Source organism: Mytilus californianus, unplaced genomic scaffold, assembly GCF_021869535.1.
Source record: "Mytilus californianus isolate M0D057914Y unplaced genomic scaffold, xbMytCali1.0.p SCAF_2, whole genome shotgun sequence".
Lineage (NCBI taxonomy): Eukaryota > Metazoa > Mollusca > Bivalvia > Mytilida > Mytilidae > Mytilus > Mytilus californianus.
The window spans coordinates 116974041-116996977 of record NW_026262668.1 but is presented as its reverse complement, the minus strand read 5'-3'; the positions used below and the strand labels follow the sequence as shown (position 1 = coordinate 116996977).

Below are 22937 nucleotides of genomic sequence, written 5' to 3'. Positions count from 1 at the left end.
GACAATTGTGCCACATCTTATTATTATATCAACTCCCAAAAGGAATATTGTTTTCAGCTTGGTTCTAGTCAACCTGAAGAGATTTTTCTAAAAATTAAGGACAACCCCTTCTGAGAGCAAAAACTCATATACAATTTGGCACACTAACTAAAAAATTAAGATAATATTGAATGATACTAGTAGATTGATTAATATTTGATTGATTTATGAAAGCAAAAAATTACGAAAAAAGTAAAATTATCATGAAATGCCATATAATGTCATAGAATTCTTTTTTTTTTCAGATTCAAAAACTTGCTGCATATATTTTGCATACTTCTTGTAATTTTGATGTTGAGAAGATGTTGGACCGGAGAAAAGTTCTACTTTATCCAGTTTACATTCCCATTAAACAACTTAAAAGATGTTGTTCAAGAAATCGAGACAACTGGTTGGACTGCAGAAAAGCCATTGAACAATGTTACTAAACATTATGTCATTAAGAAAGATCCGTCCATAAAGTTTTGTAGCAGTGAAGTATGTGATAGTTTTAGTATGGTTTTTATTGTAAAGTCATTTGTGGGAAATTTTGACCAGAGGATCGCCATTCGGAACACTTGGGGAGCAAAGAAAAATCTACGTATAAAAACGCTGTTCGTTTTAGGATATCTAGAAAGGTTACAACCGCTCGTTGATTTTGAAAATGAAGAATATGGCGATATTCTCCAGTTTGGTTTCGCTGACACATACGATAGTCTAGTATATAAAACGATTATTCCAATCGATTGGTTAGTGAAACGTAATATAAATACAAAATATGTGCACTTTCTAGATGATGATCGTTTAGTTAATACCAGACGTTTACATCAATTTGCTGTTGATAGTCTTGGTACTACAGAAAGTAAAATCATTGGCTACAAACTAAGATTTAGACAACCGTTTCGAACAAAATCTTCGAAATGGTTTACGACCTTAGAAGAATATCCTTTCGATTTTTGGCCGCCATATATAATTGGAGGAACAATACTCACGAATATGAAAGTAGTCAAAAATCTTGCTTATGCCATACCATTTACAAAAATAATCAAAATGGAAGATGCTTTCATAGGAATACTTGCAAAGCTACTTAAGATAAACGTTGTGCATAACAGTGAATTTATGCCATTTTATACTTCCGGTTCTAATTTGAAAGACAAATTATCGAGTCCAGACTATAAATCCTATCACTCAATAATCGACGGTTGGAAACAACTACAAAACTAAAGTAAAGAAACATGCGATATCTCAGTAATTTATATACATGGTCTTATTCATCTATTGCTAATACAGTGTATTATAAATACCAATCACGTTAAAGTTAATAATGGAAATCGTCCAGTTAATATTGTATATTGTATACTTTTGACTGGGACTAATGAATTATCAATTGGTCCCAGATTTTGCTAGTTATATTATAATGCAAAAAATAAACCTAATTATTTGCATTACTAGATTAAAATAATCACTTTTAATGAATTAAATCGTATCAACAATTTGAATAATCGCCTCTGTTTTTAATAATTTGCGAAACAATGTGGAATTGAATGAATGAATGAACAACAACATTGCTTTAGCAAAATAACAAGGTATATACATATATGAAAAATACGACAGAATACAGAGAACAAATATTTTATGCAGAGATATCTTATAATAACATTTGTACAACATCTTAACTGATATATTGCGTTCTTAATTTCCATGCCGCCTTTAAATAATTACATAGTTTCTTTACTAAGCGTTTTGACCATGCTTGTCACAAAAAAAATAGCTTTCGTACACGTATTTGGCCAGGAACAATAATAATTTTGCAAAAAGTCACATCGGAACGTTCTATATACAGGACAAATCAACTCAAAATGGTATTCACCTCAATATTGTTAATTTTACAAAATCTAAAAATACGATTTATTCTAGGAATATTGTCATAACGACCTGTTTCTAAATTTAATTTTAAACTTCCACTACGTAATTTGGTAAGTTTATTGGTATTAAAATCATATTGCAAATAATTCTCCCTACAAAAATCTAAAATTGAGTATGGAAAAGGGGAATGCGCCAAAGAGAGAAAAACCCGACCAAAGAGCAGAAAACAGCCCAAGGCCACCGGTGGGTCTTCAACACAGCGAGAAAATCCCGCACCCGGAGGCGGGCTTCAGCTGGCCCCTAAACAATAATGTTTACTAGTTTAGCGAAAATGGACGTCACACTAAACTCCGAAACATATAAATGAAAAAAAAATCAAAAAACATACAAGACTAACAAAGGCCAGAGGTTCCTGACTTGGGACAGGCGCAAAAATGCGGCGAGGTTAAACTTGTTTTGTGAGATCTCAACCCTCCCCCTATACCTCAAGCCAATGTGGAATAAACAAACACACAGCAATACGCACAGCAAAATTCAGTTTAAAAGAAGTCCTAGTCCGATGTTAGAATAGGTAACTAAGCAAAATGACAATAATATACATGAATTAACAAAGGACTACTAGCAGTTATGACCTGACAACAGTATCGTAACTATATCCATTCCGAATAAGTCTGTTTAAAGGTTTGGTTAGCTTTTGAGGTGAATTACGGCATTTGTGTGCTTTGTATAAAATATTACAATAAAAGATGGGATGTGAAATACCTGAACGTATAAGATGTCTGCACGTTAATATATATTTACGAAAGATGTCCTTGTACCGATGATAAAATTTAGTAAATGTATTGACAAGTTTGTGATATCGAAACCCCTGGTGTAATAATTTTTCAGTAATACAGAGATCTAGTTTAAAACATACCAGCTTTGATAATATTGATCGTTGATACGAGATTTAATAAAATCAAATGAAACATTTATGTTATATTGGTTAATCCATATATAAATCAAACCTAAACTAAACAAAAGGTCTCGTACATTGGATTCCCATTTTTTTCACATTAAAAGCATCAATGCATAAAATTTTGTATACATCGTAAACAATATTAGGTTGATCATAAACTAAATGCAACTAATATTTAACAATTCTATATTTTCTTAAAATACACATCGGGAGGTGCCCGAGTTCTCAACATAAAATGAAATTGGTACAGGTTTACCCAAGTTGAGTAAATAGCGATAAAAACGATTATCAATAGATTCTACATCTTTGGCCCGATGAAATCCCCATACCTCGGACGCATAGTTCAGAACAGATCCAACCATATTACTATCAACACTTTTGGTTTGGTGCAATCAATACTCTTTTCGATGAGTTAATTAAAGATGAAAGTGTTCTAGCTCCTAGTTGTGCCATTCTTTTTTGAGTTTGAACAAATTTACCATTGAAATGTAAGAACATACCAAGATATATATATGAGTTGACGATTTCTAAATTTTGACCTTCGAAATAAAAATGATGAATTACGGGCTTCCAGCTATTTAGAAATACAACGATTCTTGTTTTGTTCGTATTTACAGTTACATTCCACCTCCTGTAGTATAAAGAAAGTTTATCTAAATATTTGAAATTTTATCCGTGGAATAGCTGATATATCTGATTAGGAACATAGAGTACAATACAATAGTGCTGCTACATAAGGTACAACATTTAAGCAGATAAACCCGTTAAGTAAAATATTTCGTAAAAGAATCATTGAACGTCATAATTTCATAGTAGTAGTTACTGTTTTTCAGGTTTTGCGTTTTGCTTGTATCCATCCACGAGACTCTCATTTTTACGAGGGTTGATAAAATCCTTCCCCGACATATCTGTAAAATTAGTGCATTCTTTAATGGCTAAATTCGGCACCTGAAATAAATACAAACTTTATAACAATCTCATAAATTATAGTGTCTATTGGTACTTATGGATTTTGTAATTCTGACAAATGTTTTAGTAAGTTATATGAGATTTGAGAGTTGAGTGAATTCAGTGTTGATGAATTTGGCAGTTAAAGCCTCTTTTTATGACAAATGAACCTCTTCTGCAGTTAATAAGGAAAACAACAACACTATTATAAAAATAAGGAGATGTTGTATGACTGTCAATGAGACAACTATCCACCATAGTTTAAAGGAAGATTATATAAGCAATTATAGGCAACCGTTAGGTTTTCAACAATGGGAAAAACGCATACCGTATAGTCTGCCATAAAGGGCCCAGACATGAAAAACAATTCAAACGAGAAAACTAACGACCTAATTCATTACTAAACAATTAACGGAGAAAAACAAGTAACGGAGAAAAAATATTACAGACATGAACTAACGTCAAACACTGAACTACAGGCTCCTGACTTGGGACAGGCTCATAAAAAATGTGACGGGGGTTAAACATGTTTATGAGCTCTTAACTCTTCCCTAACCAGGAACAGTGGTGAAACAGCACAACATAAGAACAAACTGTAAAAATCAGTTGCAATTGGCTCAACTCAAAATAATGTTACAAGGCACAAACCACCGACATAAGAGTACTCGAAGTTACTTAAAACTAGTTCAAAGCCAATAACTACTATTATCGCTATTTTACGAAATTTTCCTTTGATCTTGCTGACTGATAATTTCTTTTCTCAGCGGAGTCGAGTGATATGTATAGATTATTATATGGCATTTTTCATATCAGACCCTTTATCGGCCCTAGGTCATGATATCAGCCCAAGAGCCGGAGGCTCGAGGGATGATATCATGAACGAGGGCCGATAAAGGGTCTTATATGAAAAATGACATGTAATGATCTTTTTATCATATACTTCAGCAGAAGAAATACAGACAAGAACTATTAAAATTTTTTTGAACTTCTAGATAATGATTTACAGACAACCAAATACAAATTTATTAACTTTAATTGTTTTTATTGATATAACGAGCATTTCATTTATCATGTGACATATCACAACAATTATAATGTTCTTAGTTTGAAAAATTTATTGTCACGTCTGCCATGTTTACAAACAAATTTCCGGAAATGCACGAAGTTGCATGTGATAAACCACACGGACAATAACGGAAAGGCATGTGATAACATTCCGGAAGCAGTCAATAAAGGTTCGTTTATCAGCCCGCCGAGGAAATTCTTAGGAATCTGGTTAATAAAAATAATAACCCTTTCATAGCCTTTTAAGTATTTTCAAATGTTATTGAACTGTAAAATTAAAGTAATATTTTATACAAGTATATGATAAGAAAAATTATCGCTAGAAACTAAGGGGGCACGTGGCGTTGCTAATGAAATTAAAATGAAATTGACAACGTCGTCATAGGTAAAATAGCGATAAACAGATTATCATTGGTCATCTCAACTCGATTGCTTTTCTCACTTTCGCCGTACCGGCTCAAGCGAGAAAATTAATCTCGTTGAGATGATCCTTTGTTTTATCCTATCGTTTTTGTGATGGGTTTTGTGTATTACCCTTTGTTTTATCCTATCGTTTTTGTGATGGGTTTTATGTATTAACCTTTGTTTTATCCTATCGTTTTTGTGACGGGTTTTGTGTATTACCCTTTGTTTTATCCTATCGTTTTTGTGATGGGTTTTATGTATTACCCTTTGTTTTATCCTATCGTTTATGTGATGGGTTTTGTGTATTACCGTTTGTTTTATCCTATCGTTTTTGTGACGGGTTTTGTGTATTACCCTTTGTTTTATCCTATCGTTTATGTGATGGGTTTTGTGTATTAACCTTTGTTTTATCCTATCGTTTATGTGATGGGTTTTGTGTATTAACCTTTGTTTTATCCTATCGTTTATGTGATGGGTTTTGTGTATTACCCTTTGTTTTATCCTATCATTTATGTGATGGGTTTTGTGTATTACCCTTTGTTTTATCCTATCGTTTTTGTGATGGGTTTTGTGTATTACCCTTTGTTTTATCCTATCGTTTTTTGTGATGGGTTTTGTGTATTACCCTTTGTTTTATCCTATCGTTTATGTGATTGGTTTTGTGTATTCCCTTTGTTTTATCCTATCGTTTTTGTGATGGGTTTTGTGTATTACCCTTTGTTTTATCCTATCGTTTTTGTGATAGGTTTTGTGTATTACCCTTTGTTTTATCCTATCATTTATGTGATTGGTTTTGTGTATTACCCTTTGTTTTATCCTATCATTTATGTGATTGGTTTTGTGTATTCCCTTTGTTTTATCCTATCGTTTTTGTGATAGGTTTTGTGTATTACCCTTTGTTTTATCCTATCATTTATGTGATAGGTTTTGTGTATTACCCTTTGTTTTATCCTATCGTTTTTGTGATAGGTTTTGTGTATTACCCTTTGTTTTATCCTATCGTTTTTGTGACGGGTTTTATGTATTACCCTTTGTTTTATCCTATTGTTTTTGTGATAGGTTTTGTGTATTAACCTTTGTTTTATCCTATCGTTTTTGTGATGGGTTTTATGTATTACCCTTTGTTTTATCCTATCGTTTATGTGATGGGTTTTGTGTATTACCGTTTGTTTTATCCTATCGTTTATGTGATGGGTTTTGTGTATTCCCTTTGTTTTATCCTATCGTTTTTGTGATGGGTTTTGTGTATTACCCTTTGTTTTATCCTATCATTTATGTGATTGGTTTTATGTATTACCCTTTGTTTTATCCTATCGTTTTTGTGACGGGTTTTATGTATTACCCTTTGTTTTATCCTATTGTTTTTGTGATAGGTTTTGTGTATTAACTTTTGTTTTATCCTATCGTTTTTGTGATGGGTTTTATGTATTACCCTTTGTTTTATCCTATCGTTTATGTGATGGGTTTTGTGTATTACCGTTTGTTTTATCCTATCGTTTATGTGATGGGTTTTGTGTATTCCCTTTGTTTTATCCTATCGTTTTTGTGATGGGTTTTGTGTATTACCCTTTGTTTTATCCTATCGTTTTTGTGACGGGTTTTATGTATTACCCTTTGTTTTATCCTATAGTTTTTGTGATAGGTTTTGTGTATTACCCTTTGTTTTATCCTATCGTTTATGTGATTGGTTTTGTGTATTACCCTTTGTTTTATCTTATCGTTTATGTTATAGGTTTTGTGTATTGCCTTTTGTTTTATCCTATCGTTTTGTGATGGGTTTTGTGTATTACCCCCTGTTTTATCTTATCGTTTTGCGTAAGGTTTTGTGTATTACCCTTTGTTTTATCCTATAGTTTTTGTGATAGGTTTTGTGTATTACCCTTTGTTTTATCCTATCGTTTTTGTGATAGGTTTTGTGTATTACCCTTTGTTTTATCCTATCGTTTTTGTGATGGGTTTTGTGTATCACCCTTTGTTTTATGGGAGAAACTATAATTGTTTATATACATAACAGTAAAACAGAGAGACATTTGGAACAAGTTGTGTCGATATCGACTCGATATCGTCGATATCGTCAATATCGACACCTTAAAACAGACGAACTAGGAGAAACTAATTGTCTATATAGATTATCGTATTTGATAGTCATTTGAAACATAATGTGTCGATATCGACTTGACATCGTCGATATCGACATCTTTATTAGACGAACGAGGTATGTCCAAGACACAATGTAGTCTCGATATCGACGACATCGACGATATCGAGTCAGTATCGACAAATAATGATCCAAATGTTTATCTGCTACATTTTCTATATAGACAATTTAGTTTCCCCAGGTTCGTCTAATAAAGATGTCGATATCGACGATGTCAAATCGATATCGACACATTATGTTTCAAATGACTATCAAATACGATAATCTATATAGATAATTAGTTTCTCCTGGTTCGTCTGTTTTTAAGTGTCGATATTGACGATATCGACGATATCGAGTCGATATCGACACATTATGTTTCAAATGTCTATCTGTTTTACTGTTATGTATATAAACAATTATAGTTTCTCCCAGATCGTCTATTTAAGATGTCGATTTCGACGACATCGTGCCGATATCGAAAATTTATGTTACAAATGTTTATGTCCTATAGTTATCTATATAGACAATTTAGTTTCTCCTGTTTCGTCTGTTTTAAGATGTCGATATCGACGATATCGACGACATCGAGTCGATATCGACACATGTTCAAAATGTTTGTCTGCTACATATCGACGATATTGACATCAGGTTTTGTCATTGGTGTCGTCATCAAAACCTACATCTGGTTATGATATGAGTGTATAAGTTCATCGATATCGATTCGATATTGTGTCGACATTGTCGATATCGTCATCTTGGTATGTCTTGGACAGTATTTATTTTGTGAATCATACTTTAATTACGAATAAAATTACATACCTTCTGTAGAGGAGTGTATCTTGGATGATGATGTGCAATGACTGGGTTATTCTTTATTTTGTTATACGTCATCAAATATGCCCATCGTCTCTTGTTACTCCGATTAGCACTACTGTGGTGAAGAACATTTGAGTGAAAAAATATGGCGTCTCCTGTGAGAAAAACACAGCTCATTTACAGGACGGCGAATATTGGTATGTCTGGAATTCACTGTCATAATATATTGAATAACTATTATATAACAGTAAGACAAAAACTTATTGTAATTGATTGTACACAATGACCGGTATTTGTTAGAGAAGATAAATGTCTTGTACAAAGTGTTAACGAGCAGAAAATCAAACTCGGTGGTGGATGCAAATCAACGAAAACTAATAAAAGTATCTTCTGTTCGCAACACTTTGATGATGCAACTAAAATATTTCATTTTTCCTACGGCTATCAAGCGTCACGTTCAAAACATTTAAATGATATTTATAATACAACTAGATCACACCCGCGACATCACGGAACCGTGAATGAATTAAAGTATCTATGCCTTATTTTTAGTATTCGTATTGTCATCTGATAAAGTCATGCTGATTGTAAGGTGCACATATTTCTCTGCTTTCAAAATCTTTCTGTTTGAACCCGTCCTGGTTTTCTTACCACAATAAACTTACTATAAACTAAATTTATTTTTTTAACCTATTTTTTTAACTAATTAACCAAAATTATTACTGGTTTTGAGGTGGAAGAAACAGATTGGTTAAATAGTGTACTATAGTGTAACATAGATATAAAACAACTAATGGAAGAATTCCAGGTTCTCCTGATAGAGGAGTGATTTACAGAAGGTAACAGGTAACTACAACCGGAAATTACAAGTGACACATACTATTGGTATCCATATCGGATTCGACCCGGAACTTGCTAATTATTGGTAACATTGATTATGTGGAAAACGAAAGGGCCAGTAATGGTGTAATTTTTAAACAACACAATTGTCCTATATTAGTTATATATAAAAGTTGAATTATTTGATTCGTCGTTTTTACGTCATGCAGGCTAACAAATTGGACCTCGTTATTTTAGTAGTATAGGTGTATGACATGTATTATATTTATACTTTAATGATAAGGAGCAATCAATGTCATGAAAAGATTCATTCGTTGTAAAAAAAAACCCACCAAAACCAGCCTACTACTTGCTCAATAATATCATAAAAAGCGTATGTATAACTTCAATAAGATAAAAGTATTTTCTTTGAATCTTATCTAAATAGTAGAAAATATAGTTAAAAATAGATAATAAACCGTATTTGACACGTTAAAGAGCTGTTCAAACCAAAAAGGTCATAATGTATAGTCAAATCCAGACAAGGAATCAGACCTTTGCATGAGGGAGATATATTCTTTAATTCATAGTGATTTTCAAAATTTAATAACAGCATATTTCGATCAAACAATACCTGTATTTTCAAGCCAGTACTAAAGTACTGACTACTGGGCTAAACTGCGAAGAAAAAACATGAAAACAACACGTTGAATAAGTTCATGCGTCAGAAGCACTTTTCTGAATTTACCTTCATCAGGAAAGCTCAAAGCCGAATATTTGAAAGACGAGGCTGCATAGCTACTGCAGAAAGTCCCAAATAAGTGATGGACTAAACATGATTGACAATCTTCAGTCTGTAACGTTGTCATTTACACGAGCAAATACGAAATGTCTCACTTCTATGTGACAGATACTCCAATATACATTCTGAACTCTCGTAAGTTCCTTTCTTTATATAAAATTCTGTTGGTTCTTTTTTAAAGACTTATTTGCCTATGATTTCAATTTTTGGTAATTTAATCGCTTGGTGCGATCGTTGGAATACATTTGCTTTTTTAAAATTCTTATCGGAATGACTGTACATTGCGAGTGTTAGACAGTGTTGATGTATTTAAAGGGGAAGGGTCAACTCAGTTAAACATTACTACTTACCTGACTTGAGCTCAGCATACATTAAAGGACATTTTTCCTTAATGGCGTCAACACGTGTTTTATCTGCACCAAATTGACCATCAATAGGCGTATGCTCTATTCTTCCGCATTTTTGGGAACCAGGAAGGATCTTAAAAACGTTCAAATTTTATTGATGTTAGTATTCAAACTATAAATTGTGATCATGTATTCAAGGCAGAACTTGTATATTTATATTAAAGGTAAGCTTTGTATGACATGTTTCTAAATTAACTGCGCCTTAATCGATGCAATTTTTATACCCCACGCAACGAGTAATGTTTTTGACCCGTCCGTCCGTCCGTCCGTCCGTCCGTCTGTCCGTCCGTCCGTCAGTCCGTCAGTTCGTCAGTCCTGTTTCTTGTCATCGCAACTCCTCTCAAACCACACAACAGAATTTCACGAAACCTTTTTAGATAATAAGGACATACTATGTTGTTGTGCATATCGACAGGAAATTACGATTCAATTCTTTTTCTAGGAGTTACACCCCTTTGAACTTATTTACTTTAATGTACTACTGCAACAGTTTGTCATCGCAACTCCTCTCAAACCACACAACAGAATTTCATGAAACCTTTTCAGATAATAAGGACATACTACGTAGATGTGCATATCGACAGGAAATTACGATTCAATTTTTTTTCCAGGAGTTACGCCCCTTTGAACTTATATGTCCAATATACTACTGCAACCTTTTGTCATCTCAACTCCTCTCAAATCACACAACAGAATTTCATGAAACCTTTTCAGATAACAAGGACATACTACGTAGATGTGCATATCGACAGGAAATTACGATTCAATTTTTTTCCAGGAGTTACGCCCCTTTGAACTTATTTGCCCAATATACTACTGCAACCTTTTGTCATCTCAACTCCTCTCAAACCACACAACAGAATTTCATGAAACCTTTTCAGATAATAAGGACATACTACGTAGATGTGCATATCGACAGGAAATTATTATTCAATTTTTTTTCAAGGAGTAACGCCCATTTGAACTTATTTGCCCAATATACTACTGCAACCTTTTGTCATCGCAACTCCTCTCAAACCACACAACAGAATTTCATGAAACCTTTTCAGATAATAATGACATACTACGCAGATGTGCATATCGACAGGAAATTACGATTCAATTTTTTTTCCAGGAGTTACGCCCCTTTGAACTTATTTGCCCAATATACTACTGCAACCTTTTGTCATCACAACTCCTCTCATACCACACAACAGAATTTCATGAAACCTTTTCAGATAATAAGGACATACTACGTAGATATGCATATCGACAGGAAATTACGATTCAATTTTTTTTCCAGGAGTTACGCCCCTTTGAACTTATTTGCCCAATATACTACTGCAACCTTTTGTCATCGCAACTCCTCTCAAACCACACAACAGAATTTCATGAAACTGTGTAGATAATAAGGACATACTATGTAGATGTGCATATTGACAGGAAATTATGATTCAAATTTTTTTTCTGATACAATTTTTTTTTCTTACACTTATTTTATTTCTCCAATGACAATGTGGGGACGTGGGGTATGTGAGCGCGCTCACTAAGGTTCTTTCATTATGAATAAAAGAAAATAAGTTGTTCAGATATCGTTGACAACCATAAATGTATATAACATAACGTATCTAATTTTTATAATTAACGTCGTATAAAAAATTAATAAAAGCAATTTATGCTTATTGAATCAAGTTAAAATTACAAAAGGTACCGTGTCTTTCTATATAACTGAACAACTGCAAAAGACGACTTTAGGCAATCATTAAAATTGAAAGTGAGGCTTTTCACCACTGCCATTCTCATCAAATTTCATCAAAATCAGTTAAGTGTATATTTGAATCATTGTACAAAGAAGGACCTCGGTGGTCTAGCGGTCCTAAGTAATACTGTATCACTAGCCTTTTAACACTGAGGTTGCGAGTTCGAACCCCGCACGTGGCAGGTGCAATCGGCTTCAATCTTAATTGACTAGAATTGTCACTTTTCCTGCCGGAGGTCGGTGGTTCTCTCCGAAAACACCGGCTTCCGCCACAAATAACATTTAACCGCCACGAAATAGCCGATAGTGCTGAGAGTGGCGTTAAACACAATCAATCAATCAATCATTGTAAAGCGTCTGAACAGACGACCAAATGACAACGGTAAACCATAGACGACAGGTGAATAAATTTGATTAAAACCTAATAAGATTTTTTTGGTTCAATCAGTAATGAAAGTGAAAGAATGAAATAATAATTCGCTTTTAACAGCCAATTTGGTTCAATTTGGTGAAAATAAGCTAAGAAACATCGCTGATGAATTATTCACTTACAAGTGAATAATTCGACCTCATTGAATCCGTATTCAGGTGACTTTCAATTTAACCCCTTAGCTTGAGATGGGTTGCGCATATATTCAGCTATTTAAAGAAAAAGCATGTCAACATTGAAAGTGTAACAAGGATAAACCATTTAGTTGACTGATTCGATCCACAAAAAATCATTCTTATACAGGTAAAAACGATGATAAACATACTTTTTAACCTACAACATGAAATCAAACAGACCTATAAAAATCTAATTGCACGTGGTCACTATCTATTTATTTTAATGTTTATATCGGGTTATTTGCCCGTCGGCAGTCTTCGGTTTCATCTCGATGGTTAATAAGATGACGTCTAGACAAAAATACACACGAAAGCTGATACATATTATCGAGACCATGCATTGTTAATTTCTTATTTTAGACTTTTCATAATTTGGATTTACGTTTAAGTATGTTATAAATCAAATATGAGAATTTGAGTCAAATCGGTAAACTTGAATTTGACAAATAATGCCCCTTTAAATATAAGTACACAATCGTTCATTATATTACCATTGGTCATGCTATGTTATCAGCGGATGACCATGTTGTTTAAATATTGCTCTTTCGTGTTTCATGTACTCCGTATTTAGTTTTCTCGGTATCTGAATGTCTAATGATTTTTTTTTAATTTAATTTAAGTTCTATTTGTTTCAGTACTCTCAATGTAACCCTCTTAATGCATGCATTAGGGATTATTACAAAAAATGATATATGCGTACAAATTTTCTGGAAAATGAAACCAAGGTAATGATATCCTTTTCCCGCAGCAAACAATGCAGTTAAAGACAAAATATACCTCTAAACAGCCATTTTCTTTGGTACAGGGGTCCAAAGCAACGAACACCGTCATCATATCTGGATAAAGACATCCGTTATGATACCAATATCTATAAGTTAAATGAGTGTATGAATAGTAGTTTAAAAATGTTCTCATAAATCCATTTGTAAAAAAATGAGATCTTACAAGCAAATTTCTGAATTCGTAAATATTTGTAACTTTATCATTGTGAACCCAAAATAATAATTCGAATAAAAAAAACTCAATAGGTGATAGTGTATTAAGTGTAAGAGGACGAAGGAAAGTTTAATTGTTTTTCCATGGGAAATCTCGAACAACAGTCGAAGTCATGAATTTAAATATGATTATTTTTTTCTCGTGGCAAAAGACTTACCCATAGTCTTGATGCCAATAGTGTGGGGCAGCAGTTTTAGCATCTTTCAGCATAAACTTAGAATGATAATGGTATACGTCACCACCTAAAAGCTTAATAAGAAAGACAAATATTGAAAGTATTGTTACTGTTAGTAAAAACATGTTGCACACATTCCCACAAAACAAACTGTTTAGTAAAAGTAGTATTAACACGAAAGCTTGTCTCAAAAACAGAATCTAATAAGTGATATAGAACTGTTGAAATGTATTGTCTTAGTAACCAAACCATTCATAAATAGCTTATACATGTATCTAATGAAAGGAACTGTAGAGGTTCTATATCATTGATATGTAATAGTCAGCTCTGTTTCAAATCAGGACTTAGTCTAAGATACATGATTTTTTTATGAGTTGCTATTGGCTTTGAACTAGCTGTCATTAACTGCGAGTATTCTCAGATCTGTATTTAGTGTCTTTTTTGTTTTGTGGATGTATAAATACCCTGCTGGTCTGTGTTTTGATACTTGTTTTCTGCTTGAGGGATGTATGTTGCTCAATCTTCATTTTCTAGTGTGGTGTTTTGTGGCTATGACTATTTCAGTCTTTTTTTTTACTTATGAATTAAATGCTTCCTGAATATCTTCTTTCCATTTAAACCATTGAAATCTGAGAAATTGAAATAAATGCAAAACATAAGAAATTTCATTTCAGACTGAAATTGACTCAAATGTTCGAATTAATAGAATTGATCAGGTGAAATCTTAGATTTATTTCCATTTGTTTCTGCGAAACTGAAATAGACACACAACTGAATAACAAAAATATACAACCATAACATGTAAGTCACTTTGACCTAAGCACTGTGTTCTGTCAGACAAATTGAAGAAGTATCTAAAATATCTAAATTATCTTTGAAGTATTTCCTTAGATTTTTGAGAAATTGACGCAAACATAAAACTTCAAAAAAGACATTAAGAATGCAATTTTATCTTTATAGTCTGATAATAAGTTACTGTTTGAAGTCTAGCTCAAGAGACCTAGGCAAGAAATTTGGTAATAATACTGATAAAGCAAAATATTAGAATTCTCAATTTTATTTCCTTCAATGCCTCTACTCTAAGATATTTTAAAAGAGAGGCGAAAGATACCAAGGGACATTCAAACTCATAAGTCGAAAATAAACTGACAACGCCATGGCTAAAAAAGAAAAAGACAAACAGACAAACAACAGTACACAAAACACAACATAGAAAACTAAAGACTAAGCAACACGAACTCCAACAAAAACTGGGAGTGATCTCAGATGCTTCGGAAGGGTAAGCAGATCCTGCTCCATATGTGGCAACCGCCGTGTTGCTCATGTTAGTACAAACCCGGTAATAAGTCTAATTCGGTATGTCACATTCGGGAAAAGGGGACAGGATTGTAGTTATATCCGCTATCATCTGTGAAACGGATATTCCGTTACGGTCAACCAACTCGTGATGGCGTCCGTAAAATTTACGAAGGAATGATATCAACCTCATTACTTGGAACTCTTGGTTTAACAGCTTCCTTGTGAGCAGCAACCCTCTATCAAGGAAATCATGATACGAAATACAAGCCCAACTGGGAGATATATACTCCGTATGCAGGCGCTGCTGGAATGTTGCTACATAAAAATGGAAAGTTCACAAATGGGAAGCTGAAATCATCTCTTTTGTCATAAAGTTTTGTTTTCAATTGACCCTCATTGTCAATTTCTAGATGTAAGTCAAGATATGAGGCAGACTTAACTGTATCTGTTGTATCTTTTATTTCAAGTTCGATGGGATAGATGCGTTCAACATAGTTACCAAATTTTGAATTATTAAGTGAGAGAACATATTTCATATGAAAATACCGATCAGCAATTAGATCAAAAGAAAAAGTCATTTATCCCCTTTGGCTATATGATAACATAACGGAACAGGCAAATATATTTAAATCCAGATATTTTATATAGTGAACATGGTCCCAAAAAGAAACCGTAATAGAAGTTAACACAGTATACGTATCATTCATATAAAATGGAGACATCATCGTTCTTTTGTCAATCTTGAAAATCTTTTAAATATCTTTAAAAAAAAACATCGTAAGGCATAATTTTTTTAATGTAAATTCAGTTCCATCATTGAAGGCACTAAAATTCCACTTTATTCATTAATGTTGTTGCTCTATGTCTCTACAACACAACCATCTATTTGTTAGTATAGAACGGCATGATTATATATCATTAAGATCGAATCAGGATATAACTCGTTCCAAAGACAAATCGGACAAAGACATCTCGGACCAATTTAAAGACAAACTCGGACCAGCTTGAAATACTGTTCAGACCAGTGGTTCTTCGTGGCTTTTGCGTTTAATATGTTTTTGTTTGTTTTTTTATATAGATTTGACTGGAGTTGCTTTATACATATACATGATGTTAAATTGGACATTTTAAAGTATAGACCACAAGAATTTCATTTAAATATTCTTAAAACCCTTAGGTTATCTTTTAAAGTACACGGATGTGGGAACCCAATTTTGATTTAATGCAAGTCAAATCATTTTTTTAAACGATGAAATTGTTTCATATTTCTTAATAAAGTAGTTGTAAATTATGTTTATCAAATAATTATATTACACCATTCTTGACTTCAATCAATTTGATCCAAATCTTAATCAAACACATGACACATCATTTATAACGAGGTATTTTTTATACTTTATTAGAAATAAATTATTGGCTGATATTAACTACATGTATATCAAAAATCTGTGTTGATCAGAATATAATGTGAAAATTAAAAGAAAACACTGTCTTAATATTTTCCGTTTAACTTTGTCATTAAGACAAATGAAATGAATAAAACATTATCAAATATAACTATTTTGGAATGACAGAGACAACTATTTTAATTGCTCTTATCTTTTCCGCCCTCCTTTGCCGACTGTATTATTTACAGTAAAGTTAAATTCTGTACTTAAAAGTCTTGCATGTGATAAAATCGCGTTATTATTCCAGAATGTTACACGAATTAAGCGCGACCTTAAAAGTTGAAAATCTCATCAAAGAGAGGTTGGTTAATCGTCTAATATTTGTATGTTTAAATGAGATGACCCAGCTGATGAACACACCTCTCTAGCTACTGTTTCTATTTTCGTGGAAGAAGATGTGACATTGTTCTCTGTTACCTTATTTGGGCCTATTAGGACCTAAAGGGCGACTTGGTACTATCTTTTAGTGTATTTTCTTTAAATGGTTACATTGAAATTATTTCAAAGTTGTTCTTTATCGTCACGCTCAGAATTTTTTTTACCGTTAACGGTATTCTGTGGAAAGATTTGTAACATTGTTATTCGTCGTGAAGGGACCTCCATTACGACCCTCTTTCAAACATTAGTGTGTTGCCTTCAGAAGGGGTCCGAATTGACTTTTAAATTGGTCCGAATTGTCTTTAAAAGTGGCCCGCTGTGTCTTCAAGAGTGGTCCGAATTGTCTTGGTCCTACTTGTCTTTGATCCGAGTTTTCATGTATTCCATTAACTAAAGATAAGTATTTTCAGTTGACTATGTTTTTAACTGTCTTTCGTTGCGTCATGCCAGGCATTTTATAGCTTACTTTAATTTATGGGTTTTCCTCATTGTTGAAGACCGTATGGTGACCCACAATTGTTTACATCTTTGTCTTTGGTCTCTGATAGAACGTTGTCTCATTGGCAGTAATACCAATTCTTATTTCATATAGTTCGCTGCATAAATCAATTTGGATAATTAAGTTGTTTATGGATGCATTGTAACAACTGAATACTTTCTTGTAGTTTTATGATAGATTCCATGTAAATGGAAGATCTTAAGTCAGACTTGCTAAGAAGTTTTTCTGGTAGGCTGCAATTTAAGTCCAATTTTTTTTCTGTTTGTTTGTTATTACAGTACAACTTACCGCTTCACAAGTATTAACAACCTTTTCTGACCTAGCCACCATACCAGTAACATCAGTTCCTGGCTGGTTCCATACAGTACGGAAAGTTTTCTTTTCACCTTTCTCTAACTTCAATATAAAATATAATGATTGTATTCGGAGTAAATGATTAAGCGATAAGAAAAAGGTTATACCTAATCGGCTGATTTCTTGACATATCTCTATGAATACCGTATGTTGACCTCAATATGTGTTCATGTTTGTTGTTGTTGGGTTGATGTGCCATTAACTTGTATCACGCATATCCTTTAGTTCATATTTGTAAATACAAATTCCTAAGGAGAAGCCTGATATCGGATTTTTATTTATTTTACCAGATAAATTGGAAAAGGAAAAAGTCCACGTTAATCTCCGCAACATGTTAATATGTTCGACCATCCAAAGCCAGTAATTCAGGTTATAGGACTGAAATACACACATAAAGAACTGGGAACGGTAAAAAGATCAAATATATGGTTAAAAATCCTGTATGATCAAAACCTTTGATAACGTACTATATTGATTTCTAGTTTTGTTGTTAGGATATAACATTAGCATTACTGCGAATAAATGTTTCAATTAGAAATCGGTGACAGAAACTTTCTACATGTAACCTGCTTTTGGCATTTCCAGTGGCGGATCCAGAGGGGGGCGTAGAGGGCGTACGCCCCCCTTTGCTTGCACTTTTTTTTTTTTTTTTTTTTTGTAAAATGATTAATCAGACTAGACTTCGCGAACTTTGCCATTCCCCGTGTATTTAATTTTTATGCGACAATTCTTTACTTATAAAGATATTTTTCGCTCGTATTTACTGTAATATATTATTGATTATGTCAAAGTCATGCGATTCGCTACGGTGGAGTTGACCAGTACGTCGAAAAAAAACGTCACTCAGTCATTTTGAAATTCAAATTACAGTAACACATTGCTTAGGCTGAGGATGACAAGTATGACGCCTTCAAAGCGACAAAGTATTGAGCACGCCCCAGCCCATTAATAACATTGCTGAATAGTGATCCCCAGTCAGTAAGCTCTAGATATAGATTTAAAGTCTAAGGTACGGATCATTTGATTTGAGGGGGCAGTCTGAGATATTTTAGAGAAAAAATTCTGACCCTGATTTTTGCCTTAAACAAAAATTCTGGCCGTATCTGGATTGAAAACAATAATCTTGTCCACTTTTTTGCTATTAGAAAAAAGTATTTTCAACAAAATTATTTAGCATTAAATGAACATGATGAATAAAAAACGGGCTTAATTTTTTTTGGGGGGTTGCATGTGAATCCCATATCTGACCGGAATGTCTGTTTCGCCGAACTTATATACTGAATACTTTTTTCAAGGCCCGACAGCAACCTGCCTGCTGGGTGTGGCCTATATGTCTCCATGTGTCGACCGTCATTCACAACTTCATTGTCATTTCCGACTCATTCGTAGCCTTTGATTGATTTGGAACCCCTCACTTCCTTTGTTGGTTGAAACATTTCAACCAAACATTTGGATAAAAATTGCTTGTTTGTCTTTCTTCGTGTCGGTCGTATTGTAAATTTCATTGAATAGCCGTATATCTTGTTTACAACAAGAAATCTGTGAGGTTATGCTAACTAACCATACAACAAACGAGAATTTTCCATGTCCATTTTTTTACTGACAAATCCCACATCAAATATATTAATTAGTACATAGCTTTGGATCCATCCAATCATTTTATAATAGACAATTAATGGAGAGAATACGGCACCAAAAATGTCCAACCCCTACACTTTAACTTTAAAATGCATTTTACACTTATTTTATGTTTTTTAGCCAAAAAAAGGTCCAAAAAAAAGATATAAAATTCAGCCTCTTACTTCATCAGTAAGGGGCATTACTTAAACATGTAACTTTTGAAATTACCTATGTATACAAGGTATACATGTTGAAAACGAGACTATTTTAAAAATTCCTTATATAAGTAACGTTTGTAAAATATCATTTTTATAGGTGTCCATTCATACAAATTTTACTAACAAGTTTTCACAGTCATATGGTTAATTTTCCCATGAAATATAAAAACTAATCCTCCTGAAACACTAATTGCCTTTCTGACGCACTTATATTTCATATCGACGCTTCTGGGTCAAAGTTTGGTCTCTTGGGACTATCAAAATATCATTTTCCTTGAAGTTCTTAAAGGTAGACAGATATAAATAGCTGGAAACTTGTGATTTAATTAAACTTGAAGTTATTTATAATTTGTAAACAAAAAAAATTGACCGTTATGGAATATCCGTTTCACAGATGATAGCGGATATGTTCCTAATGTCGTAACTACAATCCCATCCCCTTTCCCCGAAAGTGACCAACCGAATTAGACTTATTACCGGGTGTGTACTAACATGGGCAACACGACGGGTGCCACATGTGGGGCAGGATCTGCTTACCCTTCCGGAGCACATGAGACAGGGTTTTTTGGTAGGGTTCGTGTCGCTCAGTCTTTAGTTTTCTATGTTGTGTTTTGTATACTATTGCTTGTTGGTTTTTTTTTTTTTAGTCATGGCGTTGTCAGTTTATTTTCGACTTATAAGTTTTAATGTCTCTCTGATATTTTTCGCCTCTCTTTTACATATGTTCTTTAAATAATTGTAATTTCAAATTTTTACAAAGATGTATAAAATAACTTATACAAGTGATATTTTTGTCATTGTTTTTAAAGTAACCTTTTATCTCTATACTCCTCTCAAATTTTATAAATTTATAATTTTATGTAATTAAATAATGTAAAATTTATAAAAACTACATTTCGTCCATGCTTCTATTGAAATTTAAAATAACTCTATTGAGTAATTTGATATTTTTTTAACAAAAATTACTTACATAAGTAAGTAAAAAAATAGCTTGTTTAAGTAATGCCCCTGACTGTTCATATATAGTTGAAGCCCGGTAAAATATAAATTTCAAGTAACTGAATCATTTACAAATTTATAACTTTTTTCAGATGGTTCCTTCGATTTCCTCGAGATTCATTTGAATAACTTAAAGTATTTTTGAAGAAGAGATTTGAACACTTTAACTTGGCTTCTTTTCTTGCTGGCACTGAACTATACATCCTATATAAGTTCTGAAGAAGTTTAACGTTATCGTTTGAAGTGAAAATATTGGAATCTACATATAAAATTGATAAAAAAAAATCTAAATTCTCTGCTCTATAGCTTTTTATAAATGGAGTCTAAAATATATCCATAATAAATGCACCGTATCAAATGCATATATGAGAACAACTTTTATAAACTGTTAAGCTTCGCATGCTTTATGTGGTGTAGAGACATCCATCATAAATCTAAGTTAAAAGGCGAATTAAAAAAAAATACTTCTAAAAGCTTATCTTTGACAAATTTTATAGTAACTTCATTTCAACATGTTTAAATTACATTTTATATAAGAGAGCTAAGAACTGTTTGCATTGAAGTAAATTTAATTCATTTGAATTTTGTATTCAAATACGCTGTTGGAGATTACTTAGCGTATTGTATTTTATAAATTGGTGCCTTCGATAATAAAAAGTCGTCATCGAATAGTCTCATATTATGCCGATATCCAAAAAGACTCGTTTCATTGTTATTACAACAAAGAGGTCATAATAACATGACAGGGTATTTTGTTTGAGTATGTTCTAGATAAATATACAAAAAGCCAATTTTAGACAAGGTACCCCAATAAGCCTGGAAATATCGTGGCTAGTCACATATATGATATTCATAGATATTTTGTTTTGTTTACCTACTAGTTCCCAGATATGATCTCTATGTTTCATCTCATAGAACCACAACTTGGGACTTTTAACAGTATAAACGCACATGGATAGGGGCCAAATTGAATTCTAAGGAAGACCCAAAATGAAGGGAGGGATAGTACAGAATTTTAGTATAAGTTTAAACTCTTAGAAGTTCAAGGCATATAAATGTTGAAAATATGCCGATCAGCCCTATGTTTTGACCTTTGAAAAAAATTGAAGTGCATATGAACTTTCCATTCTAGGATATTTTTTTACGAAACTACAAAACTCCGAAAGTGGCACAGTTTTAGCCGTAAAAGGAGTTCCTATGATAAATAGCATTGTCTACATTTACTGATGCGCAACCTTAAACGACGAGCTTTACCATTTTTTGGGGGGAATTTTTGCATAATATCTTGAAAATTATAATAGATATACAGAAATTAAAATAGCAAAATGATCAACAAAATAAGATCTTCAAATAAATTGAATGGTCGAAATCGTCAGTCGATAACTTATAGAAGTTATTGCCCTTTAAGGACGAATTTTCTCATTTTTTTTGCATGCTTGCATATATAACTATAATAGATAGATAGAAAATTTAAATAGCAAACAATGATCAGCTAGACAAGATCTACAAATAAGTCAATATAACTGAAATCGTTGGTTGGATTTGTGCCTGTTATCTTGAAATTTATAATAGATAGATATTAACTTTAAATAGCAATGAGAATCAGCAAGACAAGATTTACAAATAAGCCAGTATAACTGAAATCGTTAGTTGACCCTTATATTGAAACGATTGCCCTTTAATGATGATTTTTCTCCTTTTTTGCCTGTTATCTTGAAACTTTAATAGATATATAGAAACTTTAATCAGCAAGACAAGATCTACAAATAAGTCGGTATTAACGAAATCATTAGACGACTACTTATTGAAATTAGTGTCCTTAATGAAGATTTTTCACATTTTTTAAGCATATTTGCATATTATCTTGAAAACTATAATAGTAAGAAAAAAACTTTAAATAGCAAAAATGAAGCAAGACAAGATCTGCAAATAAGCCAATATGGACGAAATTTTTAGTCAACTCGTTATTGGAGGTATTGTCCTTTAAATAATTTTTTTAACATTTTTTTACATTTTTTGCTTATTATCGTGAAAAATATAATAGATAAACAGAAACTTTGAAAAGGTAAATTATCAGCAGGATAAGTTCTACAAATAGGTCAACAGGACAGAAATTGGCAGTTAGTTCTTAATAGAGTAATTCACCTTTAATGATGATTTTTACTAAAAAGTGGCCATTGTTGAAGATGCAGGTGAACGACAACGGCTCTTCGGAGCCTTTAGTTTTTTAATCTAAACCCTGAATTAAAGACTCAAGACACCGGATTTAAGTATGTATGTAGTACGTACAGTAAACAGTTCTTTGGTAAAACCGTCAGTTCCAGTAATGCACTTCAGTATCATATTTACTTCCTCTTGGTCCA

At 32.8% G+C, this 22937-nt stretch overlaps 2 protein-coding genes across 5 annotated transcripts in view; one reads left to right on the top strand and one right to left on the bottom strand.

The window, feature by feature from the left end:
* The window catches only part of LOC127730845 (beta-1,3-galactosyltransferase brn-like), a 14219-nt gene extending 12698 nt beyond the window's left edge, over positions 1-1521 (top strand). For all 4 annotated transcript variants that reach the window (XM_052239445.1, XM_052239443.1, XM_052239446.1 and 1 more), the window contains one exon: positions 285-1521. In XM_052239445.1, coding sequence (XP_052095405.1) covers positions 285-1242 — 958 coding nt within the window. In that variant the 3' untranslated portion in view covers positions 1243-1521. The remainder of the gene's footprint in view (positions 1-284) is intronic.
* Positions 1518-22937, bottom strand: LOC127730849 (L-proline trans-4-hydroxylase-like). Its single transcript, XM_052239452.1, has 7 exons — positions 22864-22937; positions 17672-17779; positions 13742-13833; positions 13366-13456; positions 10188-10317; positions 8220-8371; positions 1518-3790 (listed from the first exon to the last, which is right to left on the bottom strand). The coding sequence occupies exons 1-7, from the start codon at positions 22915-22917 to the stop codon at positions 3662-3664; spliced, it is 756 nt and encodes a 251-aa protein (XP_052095412.1). The 5' UTR covers positions 22918-22937; the 3' UTR covers positions 1518-3661.